The sequence below is a fragment of the Dermacentor albipictus genome, chromosome 6 (assembly GCF_038994185.2).
Source record: "Dermacentor albipictus isolate Rhodes 1998 colony chromosome 6, USDA_Dalb.pri_finalv2, whole genome shotgun sequence".
NCBI lineage: Eukaryota > Metazoa > Arthropoda > Arachnida > Ixodida > Ixodidae > Dermacentor > Dermacentor albipictus.
Genome location: NC_091826.1, coordinates 142,284,878 through 142,310,617, shown reverse-complemented (window position 1 = coordinate 142,310,617; position 25,740 = coordinate 142,284,878). Strand labels below are relative to the sequence as shown.

The following is a 25,740-nucleotide window of genomic DNA, read 5'->3' as shown; positions in this document are numbered from 1 at the left end:
TTCCACAAAGTTCCACACCATTAGCGTCCCGCATACATGCAATCAGATTACACAAGGTTCGGTGACAGACAGCAGATGGAACCATCGATAACATTCCAGAAACTTCCGGCACATGTTGGGGCATCCTCCGAGGTGCGATAGCATTTGTTAGGCGGTGACAAGCGGTCACGCAGAAAAGATAAACAAGTACACGTCTCAATATGCAGCTTCATGTTGTGTTGCAATACTGTTTGTTGAACTGCGACATGTAGAAGCTGATTTTCTGCAGGCATTTAACAGGGGCTAACAACCTCATCAGGACATGCTCACTTTCAGCCTCAGCATGTTCTTAGACCTGCTATAAAGATGGAATAACAAGAAAAAGTGGATTGAAGAATTCTTGACTAATCGTTCACAATTCGTCACCATTAATAATAGGAATTCTAATTCAGTCTCTGTAACATCAGGCATCCCGCAGGGATCCGTGCTCATCCCGCTACTTTTCCTAATGTACATAAATGATTTACCATTAAATGTAACATCTAGCATACGTATGCTCGCGGATTACTGTGTGATATATCGTACCATTACTTCCACCGCTGACCAATCTTCTCTTCAAAGTGATCTTAATGCTGTCCAGGACTGGTGTAACGAGTGGCTAATGGAACTTAACCCGTGTAAATGTAAATATTTGTCCATTCACCGTCGCCGTAATTTTCTCGTATTTCCTTACGTAATCTCTGAAGTTCCGGTAGAACTAGTTCATTCGTATAGGTATTTAGGAGTAACACTTTCGAGCGATCTTTCCTGGAATCCTCATGTTACTAACCTAATATCATCCGTGAACAGGACGTTAGGATTTCTAAAACGCCGTCTACATCATGCTCCTCAACATGTAAAATTGTTAGCCTACAAATCATTTGTCAGGTCAAAACTAGAATTTGCATTGCCTATTTGGAATCCTCATCAGCCATACCTAATTAATGATCTTGAATCTGTACAAAATCGCGCCGCTCGTTTCATCCACTCGTCATATTCCTTTGATATCAGCGTTTCCTCCCTGAAAACTGCATCCGCATTATCCCCCTTATCGCTCCGTCGTCGCATTGCCAACCTATCATTATTTCACGAATTCTTTCATAGCCCTATGCGCATCGCACCTTATATCCTTCCTCCTACACGCATATCTCACCGCACCAGCCATCAGCTACAGGTTGCCCGTCCATGCTCGCGCACTGTCACGTTTCTTTTTTTCCTCGCACAGCTGCAGACTGGAACGGCCTTCCTAACGACGTTGCTCTCATTATGTGCCCATCGAACTTCATCGAAAATGTAAAAAACTTCCTGGTATTGTAATTATGTATTTTTATTCTTGCCACCCCCTATGTAACGCTCCATTTATTGGAGCATTTAAGGTAATAAAATGAAATGAAATGAAAAACAAAAGAGGTTGGTGCAATATAAAAATTAGCCTATGCCACTGATTAGCAGCTGGTTTCAGTCATTAACCCACCGCGGTGGCTTAGCATGTTGCGTAGGTGTTGTGCTGCTTAGCACAAGGTCGCGGGATCAAATACCAGCCGCATTTAGATGAGGGTGAAACGCAAAAATGGCCATGTCCTATGCATTAGGGGCACGTTAAAAATCTCCTTTGGCCAAAATTAATCCAAAGTCCCCTATTACGGCGGGCCTCATAATCAGATTGTGATTTTGGCACGTAAAACCCAAAAATTCAATTCATAATTCAATTGGTTTCAGTGACTAGCTTGCTGATGCCTTTTCTACATTTCTTTTTTCATTATTCATTTGTGTGCAGTAATGACAAAAAAAGAAGCTTGCTTTTTTGTTGCCGGCATAGTGTTCTTTTCAAGCTGTCCAACCTAATGTTGCTTTAGTGCTTGTAATTGTGTACGGGTACTTTTTCTTGTGGCATCTTTACATTCTCATTTCCCTTGGAATGTTTGCTGTTATACAATGTTTTGATTTGCACTCGTCCATTTTGTTTCTAGCTGTGAACATGTACCACCACTTCTGCGACTTCCTCAACCTCTACCTGACCATGCACTTCAACAATAGCCTCGCTGGGGATTTCGACATCCTCATCTGGGACACGGTGAGGCTAACCTAATGCAATAGTACATTTATTTATTTATTTATCTTTTTATCTATTTATTTATTTGTTTATTTTCATAGTCTCGGGGCCTGAAGGCATCACAGAGAGGAGGGGAGTTACAAAATATCAGTAGCTGCATTTTTTAAGGTTTCTCCGACAGTGATGGTAGCAGTGGAAGAAGGAAGCTGGTTTAAAGGGACCCTGAAACGATTTTGGCGATTTTCTACAAACGTACTGAGTCGTTAGAGTAGGGCCTTCTGATCATTAATTGACACATCTAAGTGCTCTGCGTAAAGCGTGTAATTTATTATAAGGTTTTAAAAATGCACATCGCTGTCGATCGCAGCGCACTGCTCGGCGGAATTTTAAGTCGCCCCTACCCATATGATACAAATAACCCATATGACGTCACATGGGCGAGCTATCTGATTGGCTGACCAGGGCGCGTGGTCGATAATTTTTCCAACTTTATGGTGAACAAATGATGCTCGTAATAGTTGGAATGTTAGTTACCTTGTTTTTGTAAAAAGAAAATAACTTAAAGAGAATACACAAGAATAGTTTTTTAGTACACTTGAGCACTTCCGGCACACAGCAAGTGTCGTCTGCTTGTGTTACAACGTGCTCAGTCTTTGACGAGAGCCCCGCCGTCAGTGTCGATCAGTCTTTTCGTGAGCACGATGAATCGCCTTTGTTGCGTTGTGGGCTGCAGACGTAGCGACTGGAAAGATGTGAAGTTGCGAAATCGTGTCCCTCTGCAAGGCAGCATACGAGCGAACTGGCTGCTGCGCATCGGACTGCGGCTATCCGATAGGCGCCAGGATTTGTGGGTTTGTGGCCGTCACTTTACAGCGGAAGATTAATAACGCAATAGCGTTTCGCAAGTCCGGTATTAGGGCAAACACAAGCGCAAGGGGACAGGGTCTGGCCGCTTGACTGTGCCGGGATGAGCCATGAGATGAGCAGAAAGGTAAATGTGAATGGTCTGCACGGTGCAGCCACCTGGTGGCACAGAGCTCAACCATACACAGTAGCAGCAACGAAGTGCATTCTTTTTTGCTGCTGGTGTGTATTTTTCGCAGGAGTGTAATCATCAAAACGTTGTTCTTATAAATGTTTAAAATGTTTTACACTTGGTTAGAGCAATATTAGCGCTTCGTTTGACTGGTTAAGCGCTGCGCCAACAAGTGTCTGGACCGTGCAGACCGATGAGGCTGCTCACGTACGTCTAGTCTGAAGTTCCTTCATCAGCTTGAGTTTATGCCTCCAGTCATTTGCCGAAATGACCAGCTTGCCTGTGGTTACCGGAATACCGGCCACCTTCGGCGCTACGACAGAATGCTCGCAACGCACGCTGCTTCGATGGCTCTCGGTCGACGGCCAAGCGGCCAGCGGAGAGGTCTCGCGCGGGAGGAGGCGTGCTCCAACAACCGGAAGTGGACGATGTGACGTCGCATCGTGACGCAGGACAAGTGAAGGCGGAGCTTAGCGCCGCTCGCTCGGCGAGCGAGTTGAGGAGGAAAGGCATGGCTAGGGAGGAGGGTAACTTCTAATCGCTTGTGACTCCATTAATACGTAACGCTTCACTTAAATTGTGGTGCGAATGTTCTACTTAAGCTGTACCCTATGCGCCTACAAAATTTGTCCGAACCGTTTCAGGGGCCCTTTAATTCAATGCTGGTCCAGAGGATAAAAGAATCATAATGCGTGGTAGGGCGACTTGTGGCAACACTCACTTCGAAGCGATATTACTGCGAGAAGAAATATGGTTCGGTTGAAGCAGTAGTTCATCTTTTAAACATGAATTGGTGTGACAAAGCTTGTGAAACAGGCATAAGTTGGAACATTTATGGCGCGATGGCAGGACAGTCAAGTCAGCAGTATGGCGAAAATTAAATCGTACGAAGTAGGCAGCTCAGTTTTGCACTGCTTCTAGTGTGCTCATTAAAGTGACATTATTGGGATACTAAGAAGAAGATGTGCACTCTAGTTAAAACAATTGCTGATAATTATGAAGTTGCTGAAATTGTTATTTTTGCCAAACCTTCATAAGCTATGCTTTTTTAGAGTTGACATTGGGAAGCTTTTGCAGCTCCTGTTTAACAATAACTGCTCTAAAATTACTGGCAACTATCAAGTTCACTTTATTTTCCGGTCATTGGTGGCAACATTTTTTTTCCACTTGTGAATCTTCAGGCGCTTAAGAAAAACATAATTTAATATCTGTGGAACATCACACTCTTTTCTGTGGCATTCAGTTGTTCAGACATTCCATGCTTTGTGTAAGGTACAGCCAACCTATTTGAGTCATCCAGCAAGCAGTTCTTTGGTAGATGACTGTTTTAACTTTCACTGAGCCCATCTGTGGGTTCTCAAAGCTGTTCAGTATTGTTCATCGAGAATTTCTTGAATGAGTGTGAATGCAAGTTCTCATGGCTATATAATTAAATTGTACCTTACATCTCTTAGTATTAAGAGTATTGCATTCTCAAAATTTGGAGGATGCTTAAGCTTCACTTTTAATAGTCGAATGCGATAGCATTCAAAGACCCCTGACGGCTTTTCATGTTTCCCGGCAACTGCAGCTTTTCTGACTGTAAAGTTTACCAGGAAATGCTGGCGGTGAGCACTGTGTATAAAGGCAAGCTTTCTGGTAGAAATGCGGCCTCTTGCATTGGCTGATCTCCTGTTGTTGTTTTGCACTTTTGCTATTTCAGTTTGAGAAAAGCTAACTAAAAGGTATGCGCTGTTGTTGTTTTTTTTCTATGACATTCGTTTGTGGGCTGCCGTTCTCAACATTTTGAGGAATAACTTTGTAAGGAAAGAAAAACAAGGTATGAGCAAATTTGGTGGTAGAAGAGTGTTGGTTGGGTATGTGTAGTTCAAAATTTGTTTCAAAATTCTTTTTGCTGAAGTGATGTCCGACGCTTTTCTGTAACATGGGGCCCTTAACGCTATTGTGTTAGTACATGGCTGGCGAGAAGCAGCTAGACAATGCTTGATTTAAGTTTCAAGTTCTGCAAATCAAAGCTAAGTGAGAATGCCTAACATCTCAAAGTTGCTGTCAATGTTACAATGCCACATAAAATACAATGGTGTGTGCACCACTGACTCTAAGCAGAATTTATGACTGGTGTAGTTAAACCTCGATATAATAAACTGAAATCAGATATAATAAAATTAAACTAAACTTGGTTGCCTATACCTTATTTCAATGAGCGTTCCCCTTCTATAATGAAACTGGAAACGTGGAATCAGGCTCACATTTTTGTTTGCCCATAGCCAAAATACTATGCAAGCCAGCAGCAGAAAGGCAAAATGCCTGCAAAGATAACTCTGAATGCGTTCCTTTGTAGACTGAGGTTATTCAATGCAAAGAATATGTTTTGGTGACTGACACAATAAATAGACAGCAGACTGAGCATGTCTAGTGCAAAAGCTTGGGCAGGCCTGGATTGGTTTGTGGTACAGCAGCAGCTAGTCATGGCTGTTTGTGGAAATCGCTCAGAAATCGCTCCAAAACTGTTGCGTCATACTTGGCAGGCAACGCTGCAGAGGCTAGCAAGGCTTCTTGTAGTACATGTGCTCGCACCAAGCAATGGTTTTGCATTTTTTGCCAGCAATCATGGAGCTTGTCTTTATTTAGACATTTTCACACTCGGTAGTAAATAGTGTAAATGAAAAAAAAGAAAAGCTTTAATCTTTAAAGATGAAGAAACTGTGTTATGCTGCTGTGAATAACTTGTCTTAAATCATTGTGCTTTTATTTGTTTTCCTTGTCGGGTTTTTCACTCGTTGCTGCAACATTACGGGCAGGGTCATGCAAGCAACTATGGGCACAAAAGTTGACCACGAAGCGTGCGGAGGGATACATTTGTTATTGCTGAACTTCCTGTGTAGCTTCCAGAGCGTTGCATGCCAAGTTTGAAAGGGTGTGCAACCTCTTCTTGCCTTGAGATAACCTTCCCAGTCACTTCTTATGTAGAACCTCTCCAGTGGAGACACCTAAAATCAGCAAATTCCTTGTGGAAAGTTCAGGCGAAACACGCGCAGCACCATCTATGGGCCCTTGCCTCACCATGAATGCTCAGTCGGTGTTGCGACATGGCGCAACTTCCTGGAGGTCACGATCGGGGAAATCAAATCAATTGCGCATTTTTGTATTATTATTATTATTATTATTATTATTATTATTATTATTATTATTATTATTATTGTTGTTGTTGTTGTTGTTATTATTATTATTCCAAAATACCCCTAAAGGCCCTCATTATGAGGGTATTACATGAGTGGGGGGGGGCGATCACAGGCACCGGTCATAGTTTGTACATACTAAAAACACGAGAATGTAACAAAAGTAATAATACAGTGAAACATAGGTAATATACAAGATAATTAAGTCACCATTATTACAGAGAAAACATTAGTACATATTAGGAGAACATAAGGCAACTGCAATGAAAAACACCAACAAGCATCAAAAACACTGTAAAAGTAAATAATAATAATAATAAGATTAGTCGACAAGTCGTGAGCGAATGAAATGTTGGAACTTAGTCAAGTCTGGTATGTTAGCAGTTTTGCACACGTAGCGCTGTTGCATGGCCCTGACTGCAGATTTTTTTCTTTAATGTCGTTTATTTCTTTATAAGGAATATTAGATAATGACAAAAATTTTCCTCCACATGGGATTTTGTCATATCGAGGCATGACAGCAACAGCTTGAACCTGAACTGGCAAAGTCAAATGGAAGGTTGGAAGATTAAGATGCTCAAAACGATAATGTTTATTAGCATTAAATAACAAAGGTGTTCATTAAAAGGGAAAGAAAAAGCAGGCTACATAATTACGTATAAGTGACCCAGGTATTAAATCTTGCTTATTTATAGGCACAGCAGCGAGCCATCGTAGATGGCCTTTCGGTGGGCAAGGATTCCTGTGGAATGAAGATGTAATTTATTTTATTTGTTTATGTATATTACCTCAAGGGCTCCATAAGGGACATCACATGAGTGGTTGATACAGTCAAAGTGAAAACAATGACAACTGTGGGCACAGTAGATACATAGTAAATTTCTATGATTTATCCACAATACTCACAGTTTCTGCGATGACAGATTTGAAGCCAGCAGGGTCAGTGAACGTAACAGTATGGCTCGCAAGGCAATCCCAGTTATGCGCAGTACGTATAAAAAAGGACTGTTGGAATGTTGTGGTATGCACATGTGGAGGGACGACACTGTGAACAGATGCTACGAGATTGTTGTCTGGCTGCAGTGGATGAAGAAATGTGTGATAAAGATTTAGTCAAGAAATTCTGCAGTGATCGGTCAGGGCGGGTGATTGGTTACACTGTTCCGCCCGAAGCTCGAATACGCATTGACAATATGAGGTCGTGGTCAGACATACATCATCAACAACATTGAATCTGTTAAAAACCGAGCAGCTCGCTTCATTTTTTTTTCAACTATTCATCTTATAGTATCATTTCCTCATTAAAAGCATGTGCTGGTTTACAAGCACTGTGCCTTCGTTGAAAGCCTTTTCCTGCTTCACAAGCTTTATCATCATACTTCACGGCGATTCTTCTCAGTGGCTGTCTGTCATCTTTCTACGCCAAGATAACCATTTCAAAATCAAGTGGATAGCGTGCCAACCGTTACGATATGCATGTTTTTTTGTATGCTGCACCATCATTGAATGCAACAGCTTTCTTTCTGATATTGCCACTGAACCTGACCCTGTAAAATTTCATGACATTTCGTTTTTACTGGTTTTTGTTTATTTATTGTAAGTCACTATTAAATACTTGTACATATCAATGTTGTAGTCTATGTGAGCGTGCGTATTTTCAGAATACAGTCGATCCAAGATATATCAAATTATTGCCTATATTGAACAGTTGAAAAATACCCTTAGGAATCCCATGCAAAAGTATAGCGCTATTGTTCACGTATGTAGAACTCCTGTGCACTGGCATATTGTCATGTAGGTGACAGTGAGCTACCTGGCACGCAGCGAGACAGAAAGGGACACTGCGTCGGCGGTAGACTTAAAGAGAGTTTAATGGGCGAACTTGTGCCTTAAATCAAGCGAACAAGTTGGTGACGGCGAAAGCAGCAAGCGCATCTGGGGCATTCGTTGGACTGAGACAGCGCAAGCGGTGGTCCCGTATTTATACATTTCACGTGCATGATCGAAACGCGTCAAGCAACGCCGCTTGCGTCGCAGTGACGCCGGTCGCGTCACAGCGATGCGAGCTGCGTCGCTCGCGTTGCTACAAGCCGAAATAAATGCACCTTGCATTAACCCCTCAGGAAAAAAAACATCACTCCGCCCTCACGTAGATGGGCGACACCGCGTGCGATGCAAATTCTAGAAGCAGCTGCAAGTTCGCTTCGACAATCACATCGCCGCTTGAGAACGCGTCTGTTTCGACGAGTGCCATGACGCTAACATTTGGCGGGAGGTTCACTTGATTGTCGAGGATGGTGAACGCGGTGCGATGATAACGATTGCTTTGCATTCTTTCTGACCGTTTTGTCGTCAGTGCTTTGGTTTTCGTCTGCAGGTTGATCACCGCACCGTTTTCGTTCAGGAAGTTTATTCCGAGGATTACGTCACGAGAGCAGTGCTGTAGGATGATGAAGTTCACAGGGTAGGTGTGACCGTGAACAGCCACTTGCGCAGCGCATCATCCCGTCGGGGTTATGAGGCGGCCTCCTGATGTGCGTATTTGAGGACCCTCCCATACGGTTTTGACTTTCTTGAGTTGTGACAAAAATCGTCCATAACGACGGAGTACTCGGCCCCGGTGTCGACGAGTGCAACCACAGGATGTCCATCTAGGTTAAGTTGTAAGGCGGCACTTGATGTTCGGGTTCGATGTCGGTTGGTTGGTCACCTACTGTGTGGTCTGTCGCTTCGCACGGTCGTGGCTGCGTTGGGTGGAAGCCTCATGGCAACGTGCTGCTGTGTCCTTCAGCTGCGCCATCAAATTTGTGGTGTCGGGTCGCGCCTTCGTGTTTTGTGGCGTCGCTGCGTGGGTTCACAGCGGCGTAGCATTGCGTCGTGTCGTCATCGGGTCGCGTCGCGGCGGAATGCGTCAAGGCGTTGGAATTCGTCGTGGTTGTAGGAGGGTTTTAGAGCGCAGCTCTTTGGCGTCCGTTCCTGGGTTTCGCGTCGTCGTCGGCGTCGTCGTCGTCGGCGTCGGCCTCGTAACCAGCTCGCCTCCGCCGCCGCGCTCCGCCGCCGCGCATGCGCCGCTGCTCCGCCGCCGCGCATGCGCGCTGTCGGCTCTCCGGGCGAGGGAGGATGATGGAAGGGAGGAGGAGAGACTGTGGAGGAGGGCTGGCTACACAAATGGCTCTTTGGCGTCCGTTCCTGGGTTTCGCGTTGTCGTCGGCCTCATAACCAGCTCCGCCCCCCTTTCATCCCCCCAGCGCTAGCAGCGACCGACTGATACCGCTTTCGTGAGTCCGCTACCGCACTCACGAAAGACGTCGTGCACTTCCTGCAACTCGCATTAACCGTCCATCGATCCACACCGATGTTAGTAGTGGGGGACTTTAATGTTGACATAAAGACAAACAGCAATTTCCTAACACTTATGCGGGAGAACATCCCGTTCCTCTCGCTCGTAACGCGTCCCACGGCTGTGACAACCTCGCGAGGCACTTGTATAGATCTCGTCTTTGAGAATCAAGCATTGGTGTACCAAGTCGAACATATATCAGTCTATTTCTCCGACCACAAAGCTTCCTTCATGACTGTCAAGAACTGTTAATGGAGTCTTTGTTAAAGGAATACGTGTGAAAAATAAAAAAAAAATTCTGTGATAGCGCATACATGTGTTGCTCGATTTCTTTGCCTCAATCTATCGAAAAGGTGAAACAGCTTATTTGCTGCGCTCAAATTTCGCATTAGGAAGTAACGTAATCGTCGGTAATTTTTTTTAGGTCTTCGCTCGAGAACGGCATCACCTCCCGACGTCGCTGGCTTTAGTTTCCCCTACGAGGGCTCGGTGACCTCTCCCTTGCGTACCCTTGGTACGGCGAAGACGAACGGCGTGGGTAGGGTGACGGGGACCTGAAGCGACGTGGGGCGGCATCTTCGGTTGCTCGAAGATAGGCCTCCATTTCTCGAGGCCGTTGGCCAGGAAGGTGTCGTGGGGCGTCGATGTTGTACCTGCGGAGGCCCATCTGAAGGTAGGGGCACTCTTGTAGGAGGTGGCCGGCTTCACCACAGTGAAAACGGCGGTCGTCGATCTGGGGTTCTGCAGATGTCAGGCTTCCTCGTAGTGGTTTGCCGGAATGTGTTTGAAAGGACGGCCTGCTGCGGGCGCGACGACGGCTGGTAGGATTAGCTGCGTTGAGGTGGCGCGTACGTTTCCTGTCGCCAGCTGGTTGGCCTCGCTTGGCTTTGCAGAGCGGCGGCTGAAAGTTGAAATACGTGGCTCCTGGCAAGGTAGCGTATAGGTCGGTGTCGTTTCGGCAGGATTAAGTGTGCCCAGCACTTGCTGTACCTCGTCCCTTACGACGTCGGCGAGAGAGAATATTTGTGGTTGCGCACCCGGTAGCAACTTGCGCAGCTCATCATGGCGCGGATGGTATCTCGAAGGGCCACTGCGGAGGCACTTCGGGAGTCGTCGCAGTCTGACAGAGGAGCGCGTAAGTTGCGGTCATACTGCTTTGCACGAAGCTCGAGCGTCATCTCAATAGTGGCTGCTTCGCTAATTTATTCGGCGATGGTCCTTGGCGGGCTGCGGATGAGAGCAATGAAAAGTTGCTCCTTGACGGCCCTCATAAGGTACTGAAGCTTCTTGCCTTCAGTCACGTTGGCATCCGCGTGGCGGAAGAGCTTTTTCATTTCTTCCGCAAAGATGGTTACGGACTCGTTTGGATGCTGCTGGCGAGTTTGGAGCAACCCTATTGAAAAAATATGTATGAGAATTTCACGAGAACTTCTGTACGCTATTATTGCTCCGTAGACTCGACGACGTCGTACATCACATGTGTACGAGTGGACATCGTCAATGAGCGAGATCGTTCTCGTGTGGGTATATTAAACGAGATTATTCTCGCATAGCTGTGCTTGACGAGATAGTTCTCGCACGGCAATGCGAAACGATATCGTTCTCGTTTGTGTATGCTACATGAAAATGTTCTCATTCAGCTATGCAAAATGACACCATTCTTGTTTAGCTGCATTCTACAAGTGTTCGCATTTGTGTTGAATGAGTTCTTTTGTTCATGCAATATTTTTGGTGAAGTTCCACACAGTAACACATTCTGCCAACATTGCAGCGATTAATTTCGATCACGTGAGTCGGCCGATGTGCCAGCTCAGAGACAAAGAGGACACTTTTTAGGGCCCACAATTAACACAAACCATCTTTATTTTGTATTCCGAAGCATCGTGGCCAGGTGCTTGTTCAGGTCCTTCAGCCTCCTTGCCTCCGTATCCACAGTGTTCGGCGTTTTTGAAACAGTGCTCGTATGCATCTGCACAAAAATGTAAACAAAGCAGCCGGCCCTGTTAGATTACAACAAGCCATTGGAACTGACATGCACAATAGGTAGCTCCACTGCATAACTGAGTTGGCTGGTTCTTGCATGATATTGTGTGTAAAGCGTGAACATCTCACAGAGAAACAGGAAAAAGAGAACACGGAGGCTCATGAGTTTTCTACCTACGTAAATTGATATTTCAAGATTAACCACAGCAGTTGAAAGCAAGTGCTCGTCCTCGCATTGTCTTGTTCTCGTCTCTGTTAAATGTTCGTGTTTCACAAAGAATAGAAATGGCTGCAGAATTGCAATACAAGACCACTGAAATAGTCTAATACTTTTCCACAAGTATTTTACATTAAATGAACAAGTATAACCAGCACAATGCATTGGCGGGCTAGTTGGTGCGAATCCATGAATACTTTGTTTAGCGCGAAACGACACACACAAGAAAGACGACAGGACAAGGCGCTACTCTGAACTGACAGCATTTTATTGCGTCACTCCTTTATAGACCGCTCGAACCAAAGGAACATGCGCAGTGAGCACCATGCGGTGCAGCCACCAACAACATCCGATCCAAAGAGCGCACTCATGTGACAGAATCCAAAAAACCAAATTCAGCGCTGTACAAAGTTAAGGAAAGCACACTACTGCACTGCGACTCCAATGACTTAATGAAAAATGCTTCCGATAACTCTCGGGCGGTGGTGTCACGGCTCTTTTTCAAGATCGTGGTATCAGAAAACATGGGTTTGCATTTGGACGTTTTACAATGCCGAGCCAAATGGGAACCTTTGCCTGTTGCTATGGATCATGTATGGCTTATGTTCTCTAAGGCGCTCGTTAACACAGCGGCCTGACTGCCCTACATACACTTTGCCACATGACAAGGGAATCTTATATAAACGACACCGACGCTGCATTCTACAAACTTCACATAGTTCTTTTCACAATCAGGTTTTTTACTTATTTTAGAAATACGGCAGCACAACATTGACAGTTTCTGAGGAGCGGAAAACACTACCGGAATTTGGTATTTAGTGGCGACATTATTTAGATTGTGAGCCAGTCTGTGGCAATACGGCACAACTTCAGGCCTCTTCTTTTGTGTGATGCAGTTACTTTTGTGCCGCTTCCCTTTCAGTTTCTGAAGCAATACTTCCGAGACTGATGTTACCACCACACTTGGGTAACCAGCAGTCTGCAGCCTATTTAACTGTGCAATGAAACTCATGTTCGCAGAGTGATGACAAGATTGCATTAAGGAAGATTCTAAACACATCAAAGCAATGGCGCGTTTCACAGTCTTTGAGTGCGCAGACGCATAAGGTAAAAGTTCCTTACGTGCGCGTGGCGAGTAGATCCGACAGGCGTGGCCTGTTTGTAAGGATAGCTGCAAATCTAAAAACTGGAGTTTACCGTCCCTAGATAGCTCATGTGTGAAAGTTAAACCTTTGCCATTGTCATTGAAAAGTGTTAAAATATCAGCTACTGTCACGGAGCATTCGTTGTTGGTCTGTTTTATCACAACAAGAAAATCGTCAACATATCTAAAAATTTGAACCGAGTCATTGTTTAAGGCACTCTTAAGAGTGCGGTCGACAAAAGATAAAAAAATATTACAAAGAGCAGGCGCCACACATGAACCAATACACACACCATTTTTCTGGATAAAAAGGTTATTTTCGAACAGGATAAAAGTTGCACTTAAATAAAATTCAAGAAGGGACATGAAACCTTCTGAAGACAACCCGGTGGCATTGCAAAAATCTACCTCGCCACTTTCTTCGATGCACGTCATCACACTGCGAAATAGCTCATCATGCGGTATTGAATAGTAAAGATCTTCGACATCAACAGAAAAAATGTCGGCTACTGAATGGTTGTCTTCCAGAAAGGAAACAACATCGAAAGAATCCTTTGTGCCATAAGGATCATCAATAGTTAAATGCTTCAACTGTTTTTGCAAAAAGCGGCTAACCAAAACCTGCCAATAGTTGTTTTCACTGACTATTGTACGGAAAGGCACATCCGGTTTGTGTGTTCTTGCAGTGAAAAAAAAACATCTAAAGCAAGTACCTTACATTGTTTACCATCTTTCACAATCTTGGTGAGGCCTATATTTTCCAACAAAGAAATGGCTTTGCGTTTTACCTTCTGAGCTTTCTCATTTGCCAGAATGAAGTGTTTGTTGACAGCCTCAATGGCTTTTTTGTTGAAGACAGCAGACGGAGCTATCACAAACCCGCCCTCTTTGTCACTCAGTAACAGCCGCAGTTCATTGTCTCTAAAGAAAGATACTGTCCTTTTGATCACAGCTGTCGAAGGTGGCGCGCTCCCAGTGGCGGTCCTACGAAGGTTGTACACCCTATCGAGGAGGCACCACTCCTGGTCCTCTAGTTCTGCTTTCCTTGCGATGCGCCTGTTCAAAGCCAGTAGCTCATGTGCAGGAATTCTTGGTTCCGTGCTGTACTTCGGCCCATTCTTTAGCAATGCAGCAACTTCGTCAGGAAGCCTGACGTCACCGAATACCTGGAAACCAGCGGTGACCGGTTGCATTTTTTCCTTTCTGCACGGTAGTCTGGACCGGAGGAGTAGCAGCAGCTGTGTCCACCAGAATTCTGTAGTCCAAGTTGATAGAAGTCTGTAGAAACGAAACTTCTTCTAGGCCACAATAGGTGCATCGCGCGAGTAGCACACAGCTCTCAACCAGTCGTACAGAAGGCGTACCTGCCCCCAAATTTCAGAACGAAGAATCCGACACATTCGCCGCACGTGACCGACGGAAGGCCTGACGTTCCCGAAGAGACTCGCCACATCTTGAGGAACATGTCCATTCTTCATGCAGAACGTAAGCATCCTTGCACGGCACACAGCAAAAGCTATGTGACTGACCAGAACAGCAGGATCAGGAGACAAATATCAGTGGGCCCTGATATTTGTGTGTCTGTGTCATAGGCCTCACCAAGATTGTGAAAGATGTAAAACAATGTAAGCTACTTGCTTTAGAGGTTTTTTCACTGCAAAAACGCACAAACTGGATGTGCCTTTCCGTACAATAGTCAGTGAAAACAACTGTTGGCAGGTTTTGGTTAGCCGCTTTTTGCAAAAACAGTTTAATCATTTAACTATTGACGATCCTTATGGCATAAAGGATTCTTTCGATGTTGTTTCCTTTCTGGAAGACAACCATTCATTAGCCAACATTTTTTCTGTTGACGTCGAAGATCTTTACGATTCTATACCGCATGATGAGCTATTTCGCAGTGTGATGATGTGCATCGAAGAAAGTGGCGAGGTAGATTTTTGCAATGCCACCGGGTTATCTTCGGAAAGTTTCATGTCCCTTCTTGAATTTTATTTAAGTGCAACTTTTATCCTGTTCGAAAATAACCTTTTTATCCAGAAAAATGGTGTGTGTATTGGTTCATGTGTGGCGCCTGCTCTTTGTAATATTTTTTTATCTTTTGTCGACCGCGCTCTTAAGAGTGCCTTAAACAATGACTCGGTTCAAATTGTTAGATATGTTGACGATTTTCTTGTTGTGATAAAACAGACTAACAACGAATGCTCCGTGACGGTAGCTGATATTTTAACACTTTTCAATGACAATGGCAAAGGTTTAACTTTCACACATGAGCTATCTAGGGACGGTAAACTCCAGTTTTTAGATTTGAAGCTATCCTTACAAACAGGCCACGCCTGTCAGATGTACTCGCCACGCGCACGTAAGGAACTTTTACCTTACGCGTCTGCGCACTCAAAGACTGTGAAACGCGCCATTGCTTTGATGTGTTTAGAATCTTCCTTAATGCAATCTTGTCATCACTCTGCGAACATGAGTTTCATTGCACAGTTAAATAGGCTGCAGGCTGCTGGTTACCCAAGTGTGGTGGTGACGTCAGTCTCGGAGGTATTGCTTCAGAAACTGAAAGGGAAGCGGCACAAAAGTAACTGCATCACACAAAAGAAGAGGCCTGAAGTTGTGCCGTATTGCCACAGAGTGGCTCACAATCTAAAGAATGTCGGCACTAAATACCAAATTCCGGTAGTGTTTTCCGCTCCTCAGAAACTGTCAATGTCGTGCAGCCGTACTTCTAAAACAAGTAAAAAACCTGATTGTGAAAAGAACCACGTGAAGTTTGTAGAATGCAGCGTCAGTGTCGTTTATAAGATTCCCTTGTCATGTGGCAAAGTGTATGTAGGGCAGCCAGGCCGCTGTGTTAACGAGCGCCTTAGAGAACATGAGCGATCCATACCAACAGGCACAGGTTCCCATTTGGCTCAGCATTGTAAAACATGCAAATGCAAACCCATGTTTCGTGATACCACGATTTTGAAAAAGAGCCGTGACACCACCGCCCGAGAGTTATCGGAAGCATTTTTCATTAAGTCACTGGAGTCACAGTGCATTAGTGTGCCTTCCTTAACCTAGTAAAGCACTGAATTTGGTTTTTTGGATTCTGTCACATGAGTGCGCTCTTTGGATCGGATGTTGGTGGTGGCTTCACCGCATTGTGCTCACTGCGCATGTTCCTCTGGTTTGAGCGGTCTATAAAGGAGTGACGCAATAAAATGATGTCAGTTGAGAGTAGCGCCTTGTCCTGTCGTCTTGTGTGTGTCGTTTTGCGCTAAACAAAGTATTCATGAAGCATAACCAGCCCATGCAAGTGAATACACAGATTTCACAGCTTTTTGCTACCGCACTGCGGAATATGCAGATGGAAAACACTGCATAGATGCCAGTGCAGAATTGTTTATAGGAAAGATTAATGCACCTTTAATACCACTATAGAAACTAAATGACAGTTTTTGTTAGCATGTTAGAGCACTCAATATGACCAGCTTCTATTACATAACATTTCAGCTGCTGTCTGGCCCTGCTCCCGATACTGCACTGGTCAAACATAGGTGCAACCACACTCTTCAATGGCTTTTTGTATTATTGCGTCAGTTTTTTAAGGCTAATTTTAGCCCCCCCCCCCAGTTATCTGGGAGCCGTTGCATCACAGTGACGACAGCTGAGACAAGGATCTGTTTGTACGACAAGGTTAATCTTCCTCTTTTGCTTACTTAAACCTCCCCTCACTTTACTAATTATGTGGCACAGCAACACAATTGTTATATGCCGCCTCTTTAAAAATGCCTAATTTATTGTACAGGCAGAAATAGCTTCGCTAACTGCAGCACTACTCAATTTTCATTAAAAAGAATATCTTACTCCTGAAGCAGTGCAACAACTACAGCTACCAAACTGGTTGTTTGCTGGTGCAAAATATTAATAAGCTTACCGGCTAATGTAAAAACTACAATATTTTTATCGTCATATCAGCATTCATAGTAGCCATGCCATGTGTCGCATTCGCAGTTGTGCAAGCAACATGCATTGCCGATTTATCTGTCAGCATTGCCCTTTCGCTTCTCGCTTGATATTGCTGGGCAAGCAGTCAAACTGGATAGTTAGACACTGCCTGTCACCTCCTTACCTTCCTTATGAATTGTGCATTAAATGAGGATTTTTTCTTGGTGAAACAGTTCTAGTTTGAGGCCTAAACAAGCTCCAAGGGAGTTTGCATTTAAGGAGTGTAACCATCCTCTGAAAACATGTACATGAGGAACACTGCAGAAAGAGCACTTCAAAAAAAAGAACACGAGTGTATTTATCCCCAAGGCCAAACCTTGTGTCTTCTTAAATATTTATCAAGTCAAACTCAAAATTGGTACTGAGGTGCAAGGTGTCCACAACATATTACCTTGTGAAAGCACAGTGGTGCCTGGATGTTGTGGGACCAGCTCGGACGTGGAGATCAGCACTGATCAGCAACACTGCAGTCTCCTTACAGCTTTTCTGCAGGCCCAGCCACACCTGCAATAAAACAAGTGAGCTTGGTGCCACAAAGTACTGTATTTACTCGCATAATGATCGCATTTTCTTGTAAAAAAAAATGGTCACAAATTCAGGTGTGTGATCATTATGCCGGTTAAATTTCCCGCAAAAAGAATTTTTTTCATCCCGCGTTTGCTGCGGGATGGCAATAGGTCAAGAAATAAGTGGCTGCCACTGTATGTAGTGCGGGACACCGAAACAAAAGTGGTGGCCAGCATAGCAAGCTGAAAACACCAAATGCGCCAAACGCGATTTTTTTTCTCTCGAGTACATTACTTGCATTGAAAGTTTCTTCCATATCAGTAATGAATAATATCGTTAATATCGGTAAGTTTGTGGCAATAACGTCGCCATGTCCACTATGAGGGGGCAGAAACAGATGGGCACGCTTAGCTGCCAGTGACATAGAAAGACACGGCGGGCATGCTGCAGAAACTGCGGCATTTGTCTTCACTACTATCCTAATACAGCACGTTTGTGCTAAGGGTGGGCAAATATCTCAGCTGTGTTACAAGTGTCGGCGTATGGATAGGGTACACTTCTAACGTATCAGTGTAAACGTGGCTGCTATTGTTGCCGCTCGTGATTTGTTGCGTGCCCACGAGTGCAGATGAGAAGAATCGAAAGGCATCTTTTTTGTTGCTGTTGACCACAACCATTACAAAGCCTACACATAATAAAGGCAATTTTGGTTGTAGCTTTTTTGTCATGGAAGTGCGGAAAGTAATGAAAGGAATGAAAACGAGCATCTGCTTAAAAATGTTTGGTGCGTGCAGACCACTTGGTTTATCTTGAAGAGTTGTTCGCGTAGCATTCGACAGATGGTAAGCGCGATCATTAATAGCTAGACTTGGCACATGACATATCGCTGCAGCAAGTTAGGGGTGCAATCATTACACAGGAAATAAAAAAAATCGAATTTGGACGACAAAATTCAGGGCTGCGATCATTACGTGAGTGCGATCATTATGAGAGTAAATACGGTAAATATAGAAAGTGACACTGTGAACAAAGCAATACTTATTAGGTATGAAATGCTGATATTCGCCCGTAGAAAGCTTTAAGTAACAAAGCCTGCAAGATAAGAAAAATGCAATGTATGGGCCATCTGTACAAGAACATTAATCAAAGGTCCCTTCATTTTTTAGTCCCTTCTCCTCCTCATGCATAGATGGCAGTCAGGTTAAGTAAACTGGACCAGATTGCCACATAGTGTAAGCAAAGGTGGTCACTTTGTGGGCCAATTATGATACAATAGCACAACATGCATCCCTACAGTTGTTTTAATGTGTTCCGTAATGCTAGCCACCTTGTAGGCCCTACAGTGTCAAAGCATCCATAACTTTAACAGCGTTACCCAGTAGGGATAACCAATAAGTGTCCACAGCAGCACAACTCAGCATATCTATCAGGAGGCTTTCGTTACACTTTTACAATTCTCCTCTTATGGCTTCATCCCAATTTTTGTCAATACAAGCTTGAAGCCTCTGCACAATCTGAATGCAACAGGGCACTATAAAAAATACCACATCTTCCTACCCAATTCCATGCTTAATATAAGACTGGAAAGTTCACTATCATGTGCAGAACAAGCCAAATTGTTCTGGAATCAAGTAATCTTCCACTACCTGTGAAAAAAAAGCATGCAAGAAAGAGTACGTCGAGCACAGGGGTGTTGATGGATATTAAATACCACTGTCGTGCAGTAGACACCACGTCAACAAAACAGGCCAATGTATAAATGACTGGATCTGCAACCATGTCAACTGAATGCTCAGGTCATTTGGTGGCGCAAAGCTCACTTGCATTATTTTGTTTGAAAACTATGCAACTGTGGCAATGTGTTACGAGCATAGGGCTGGCAAGATTTGTGAGCCTTTCCTTACATGTGTTACAGAGAATCTGCGAGTTGGCTCGCCCTCCAGTGGATTATCAGATAGCAAGACTGCTTATTTATCATTGTAAAACAAGTGTCATAGTAGCCATGCTTCTTTTCGCAGTTGTGTGAGCAACATACATTGTGGATTTATCTGTTCTTGCCCTTTCACCTCTCACTTTATATTGCTCTGCAAGCAGTAAAATTGGATGGCTGTTAGACTGTTATGTCCTGTCACCTCCTCACCTTTCTTATGAATTGTGCATTAAATAAGGCTTTTTTCTTGGTGAAAGAGTGCTACTTTAAGGCATAAACAAGTTCCATGGCAGTTTGCATTTAAGCATCCTCTGAAAACATGTACATGAGGAACACTGCAAGAAGAACGCTTAAAAAAAAGAACACGAGTGTATTTATCACCAAGGCCAACCCTTGTGTCTTAGCATATTTCTCAAAACTGATACTGAGGTGCAAGGTGTCTATATCATATTACCTTGTCAATGAAGCAAAGCACAGTGGTGCCTGGATGTTGTGGGACCAGCTCGGACGTGGAGATCAGCACTGATCAGCAACACAGTAGTCTGCTTACTCTTTCTGCAGGCCCAGCCACACTTGCATTAAAACAAGTGAGCTTAGTCTCACAAAAGTATAATATAAAAAGTGACACTGTGAACTAAGTAATTCTTATTAGGTATAAATAGGAATGAAATGATATTCGCCCATAGAAAGCTTTGAGTTAACAAAGCATGCGAGATAAGAAAAGTGCAATGTATGAGCCATCTGTGCAAAAACATAAATCGAAGGTCCCTTTTTTCGCTTCTCTCCTCGTTTTCGTGCATAGATGGCAGACAGGTTAAGTAAACTGGACCAGACTGCCACGTAGCGTAAGCAAAGGTGGTCACTTCTTCGGGGAGCAGCCTGTAGGCTGCTTCTTGAAAGAGTATTAGAAAATGCTAATAATGCATATATGCATTATTCACAAGAGGCCTTGTTTCTCTCAGAATGCCACAGCCAATCACATATGTCAAACTGACCATTTTAAAATGCATGAAAAGTACAGCATAGCTTTGAGGGTACCCCAAACTACTGAAATTCACATCAGCCAAGTTCAGCAGACAACACCATAATCAAGCCTCTAGAAGTTGTGCATATTATTGCAAGTTGACAGAATAATGAGGAAGAGAAGGTGAGGGAGATGGTGCCACTATAGCATAGTTCAAACTCTATCCCACATCATGTGCAGAAGGGCAAAGAATGCGCAGCTTTCAGTTATACTCTCACCTGTGACAACTGCACCAGGTTTACTGACATGCGTAACAAGCAGTATGTGATACCACGTTATTGCATCCTGCAACTGATGTGACATCAGAGATCAGCTTGAAGCTTGACGCTAAGCTATACTAGGGACACATAATGAACTGGCTACATTAAAATCTAAAGCAAAAGTGTTGAACATTGTTTGCCAGCCTGTGCACTTCATATTTTACAAAAATTCTAGACAGAAATCCTGTGTTGGAAAGACAGCACGCACTTTCCTAAAGCTTTCTCTCAGCATCCACACTTTTCTATGCATACATTATTAACCATTATTTACCTTGACACACTGTACACAAGCAGCACACTTGGAAAAGCAGAAACTAACATGTTTTTAGATCAGTGAGTTTTTCTCAGTGCTTTTGTTGCTGCAAACTTAGCCTGCTTCTGGAACGTATCTTAATGAACTTACCTAAAGCATGTGTCCCTTTGCTAATTTTATTAGGGATTTTTCATTGCTAGCAATTAAGAAAGCAAAGCGCCAGGACTATTTTTTACGTGCATTTTCGCAATCCTATGCCACCCCATTTCTCAGCAGCTTTAGAACATCTTCACTAATAAAACTTCGTTCTCATTACTTAATGGAACATTAGTAAAATTGTAGAATAGCAAGAATTTATAAATTGCATGAGAGACTCAGAAAAGTTGACAGGTGCCAAATACACGAACAGACCCTAGAACACATAAATGGCTGTGACCGTTTAGTACGTACCTTGTCAAAGCAGGCAGATCAGATGCTTTGTCGTGCTGTTCAAGCTGCATAGTGCCGCAGCCTATGTGGTGCAGAGATGCCTCCGTCTCAGGAAATTGTGACATCCCTAAACAATAAATGTTCAGTTTATTGTAATCACTGCTGAAACTGCAAACTTGTGATTTGACAACATCGCGTCAAATTGGGGAAAGCTCTCGTACAGCCAGCTACATGAAGCTGCATCCGCTTAGAGAAATTAAATATTTCATTCTTACATCACAGGCGGTTATTCAACGTGTCAAAGGCACGAAAACAAACAACACTAAACACAAGAAATACAGGTTGCCTTGGCGACAACCTATAAGCATCAAAGTTTGCATCCAAGCTAAAATCTTCTCACGAGTCAGATCATTTGGATGCCGTCGCGCGTTAACGTTAGCTGTGAAAACATTTGCGCAACACATCAACGTACTTCTAGAATTGTCTATACGATTTCTTGCTGAGAAATTACGTATAGAAGCAGTGACATTTCCTGCTTGAATTTTTTTGCCCGTTCAGACGAAGCGATGACCCGGCGCTAGCATACTTCATAACAAAAAGAAAATAAACAATAGATGAAGCACTTAGAACATTAACCTCGGGGTAATTTTCGTGAAACTTTTTGCTAAATGTGCACTCCGATATCGAACGAACATTAGGAAATCACTGTTATTGTTCTTGTAGCTGTACTAATCATCTTCTGCTGCGCATGACAAGGTACAGTGCTCACGGAATGAAACGCGACACGGAGCATTTAGTAAAGCCTTGCAAACGTGCAAAGTACGCGAGAGGACCATGTCATGTCGCAAGGAATTTGGTGACCAAAGGTGACGAGGACTCCGATGTATGTACAGCCTCCCTGATTTTTAATAATATAGCGCGAGCGTCGACTGAACTGCTGGTGAGCGCTTTAAAACGGCGATAAGCGTGCAAAAAGAGCGTGCAACAAGGCGAGTGCAACAAGGCAACAAGGCTCGTGCGCGAACTCTCGCCTTGTTGCACGCTTATCGCCGTTATAAGCAGTTATAAGCAGTTCAGTCGACGCTCGCGCTATATTATTAAAAATCAGGGAGGCTGTACGTGTACGCACCAAAATTACGTCGATGTGACACGAACTACAGCCGGTGAAAACGAATATATGCGCATTACTAAGCCCTAAATTGACGCGTTTCATTCCGTGAGCACTGTACACTACATGAACCATAAGAAGGCGCAAGGCGCCGGACTTACCGTCTGAGGCGAGCGCTCCTTTGTGTCCGTTCACGCCGCATCGACTGCACCAACAGTCCGTCCAGCGTAGTGTTGAATTGCGGTGAACTACAGCACGCGACAGCACAACTATCAACACATTCTTCCGTGCACTGTGACCCGATGCGGGAGCGGCGAGACAAAGAAGCGCGAATTGACCGCACTACGATAATCAACAACGGCGCACCGCAAGAAACATACAGCGAGCTAATAGCGTTGCACAGGCCCCAGGGCTTAGTGATCGTTAATTCACACACAAAAAAAGGAGCACATGTTCTCTAAGCACCGCTTAAATATGATCAAACGATCAGCACCACATCGGCCGCCCGCCGCAACAACGCCTATGGAGCGATGGCCTATAGTCCTCTTTAAGTATCCCAATTCCTCGGCTATGCGCACCATGCAGCCCGCTGCCGTTCCCGCCACCGCAGCACTGCCATCGACCTCCGCGCCAAGCATCCGAGCGTCGTCTGCTATAGCCTGGCACAGTTATGGTTGTTAGTCGCGGCACTCGGCATTTACATGGTGCTCGCTGAATAAAGCAGCCGTTATTTCTTTCTGTTGTTGTTTAAGCTGAAGTATAATATTCTACAGACACCATACCTGAGAGTGCACGTCCGAAGAAAGTGAGATGGAAAAAAAGGTGGGCCTACAAACCAAAGTGCACACGCAATGTTAACGCTTGGTGACCCACACGTCGCCGGTACTGGCGTCTCCATGAGCGCAAAACTTGGACCGGACGCAAAAGACCTCGACCGCCAGCCACGTGCCCGAGGACAGTTACAAGGCACACGCAATGAGAAAATAAAATCGGCTACAGCACAAGAAGCGCAAACACCCGCAAGTAACGTGCACATGTCAGCAGAGCAGCGCCGCTCACTTGGTGCAGAGCTCGACCGCAGCGCCCTCACAGTCCCCGGAACAAGTCGCGCCCTGCTCGAAAGGAAGACTCGCGCAACTGAGAAACTACTTCGGTCCGAAATGAAGGGAAATGACGTCGTTTGTTTACTTCGCCGTCTGTGGTTCCGGTAACTGTGATCGCATGAGTAGCGTGGGTAGTAGAGGCGTATTATTTCCATGTTTTTGCGTGTTTTAGGCGGCCTTTTTCAACAACTTTGCTGACATTGCTTTCAACAGTGAGGACAGCCTGTGGAGCAGCCCTATCAACCGGACAGGGCCGTAAAATCTGTTTGAAGTTCGCAGCACATCGTCGTTTGGTTTGTGAATGTTAGAAGGTGTTCGTTTCTCAGCGGCGTAATCGACGACGGATTTGGCGTCGAGTGGTGTGCGCTTTGTTCCGGCTTGTGCGCCGTTCTACGGATGTGTACTGTTAATGAGTGGTGCTGTTTGTGCATCGGGAAATGGTGCCACGCCGGTGGGATTTGCTTTTTTGTAAAAACGTCCGTGCCGTCTTTGTCGAGTGCTTCCGGAAACTGCTCGCCTTTTGTGCGTGCGTGTGTGTGCGTGTGTATGTGTGTATGTGTGTGCGCGCGCGCGCGCGCGCTTCTGATATGCGTGGAACGCGTAGGAACGTCCGTACAGTCTTTCGCGAGTGCTTTCGGAAACTGCTCGCATTCTGTCTGTGTGCGCACGCGTGTGACATTCGTCGTTATTGCGATTTGCAAAGGTGTTTTTCATTTGGTGACTGCGTCTGCGAATGCCAGGATGCGATACACGTTCGTCATTTAGAGACGCTGCTTCAATGTAGGGTCACTTACATTTTGGTTGCTTGGAGGTCAGCTTTCAACGCATGGCAAGGCATTGCAGTGCGCTTAACCATCATTGGCACACGAACTGCTTTGTTATTTCTCCTTTAATTTCAAATTCAGTTTTGTGTAGTATGTAGGGAGATAATGGTCACCAAGATGCGACGCTCATCTCGTTTTTTGCCACTGCTGTGCACATATGAGGATTTTTTACTAGGTCAAGCCCTCTCAGCAAGTTGTGAAACACTTAGTGCAAATAATTTTTCACAGCAGTAACTGTGATCATTACCACAATTGATCACATGACATTTTTAGAGATTGTTATTTAATTACAATATTTTTAATTTATTTGTGACAAAGTGCGATGGATTTTGACTGCTATTTTGGCTATCTGTTCACCAACCTATTTATACTGTCTTGTGGTTCTGCTTTTTATTTTTATATGTGGGCATGCATGGCCAATCGCACGCTTGCCTTCTACAATTGGACATAAACAGGCACTAACATGCTCTTAGCAGATTTGTATTTGACACTATTGTGATTGACGCACTTGGCTATTTGGAAAATATGCAGGTTCAAGTTCGCCCTTATACTACCTCTGACTGATATATCTGATGCAAGCAATATTATTAGGATGTGACAAAGTGCATACATAATTTATCACTGATCAAACTGCTTGCAATAAACTTTGCCAACTCGTCCTTGTTTGAAGCATCTCCAAAGTGCTATAATCACATTGCCAGATTATTTTATTGCGTGCACAAACAAACATGTAACATTTTATTATGAAACTTTTATGGTACCCGACTCCTATATTGCAATAAAATCTTAGGCAGATCTACTCTCTGTACTAGGGATTCAAACTCTGCTGATAGCTTTTGACAATATCATTGTGCTATCCAGTGCTTACTGGCTGGTCGAGGAATGCGTCATGCAAAGGCAGTAGTATCGCCATAAGTGTTCATCCGAGAATATGTCCCCAAGTGAAAATCATTGCATCAAAAGTACCGACACCAGCTTTGATGGGGATGAAATTCCAGAAGTTGAGCTCTGAACGTCTTATTTGCTCTGTAGTTTATGCTGGTATATATGTGTCAGAATGATTCAATGTGATCATACAGCACATTGATCACACTCTTGCATTTACTACGAACAGCTCATAAATCTGACTGTCATTAATGAGCTTTTGTATGCACTACGACTTAAGTGCACACACTTTTTATACAATTCAGTCATCTTCAAAGATCAAGTTGCTCATACGACTACAGTGCGTACACATCACATGCCACCTCACACACGTCATACATAATCTCGTCAGGTCTACACAACTCATCGCACACATGTCACTCAAGCTCTATGCATTCATATCGCACATCGC

The 25,740-nt window shown here is 44.2% G+C and overlaps 1 protein-coding gene and 1 long non-coding RNA gene across 5 annotated transcripts in view; one reads left to right on the top strand and one right to left on the bottom strand.

Moving 5' to 3' along the window:
- Positions 1-25,740, top strand: part of LOC139061386 (EGF domain-specific O-linked N-acetylglucosamine transferase-like) — a 309,778-nt gene that overhangs the window by 153,600 nt on the left and 130,438 nt on the right. For all 4 annotated transcript variants that reach the window (XM_070541374.1, XM_070541372.1, XM_070541375.1 and 1 more), the window contains one exon: positions 1,989-2,092. In XM_070541374.1, coding sequence (XP_070397475.1) covers positions 1,989-2,092 — 104 coding nt within the window. The remainder of the gene's footprint in view (positions 1-1,988; positions 2,093-25,740) is intronic.
- LOC135900497 (uncharacterized) lies at positions 11,472-25,160 on the bottom strand. Its single transcript, XR_010563891.2, has 5 exons — positions 22,639-25,160; positions 21,391-21,496; positions 19,858-19,975; positions 17,358-17,470; positions 11,472-11,595 (listed from the first exon to the last, which is right to left on the bottom strand). It is a non-coding gene; the product is annotated as an uncharacterized lncRNA (long non-coding RNA).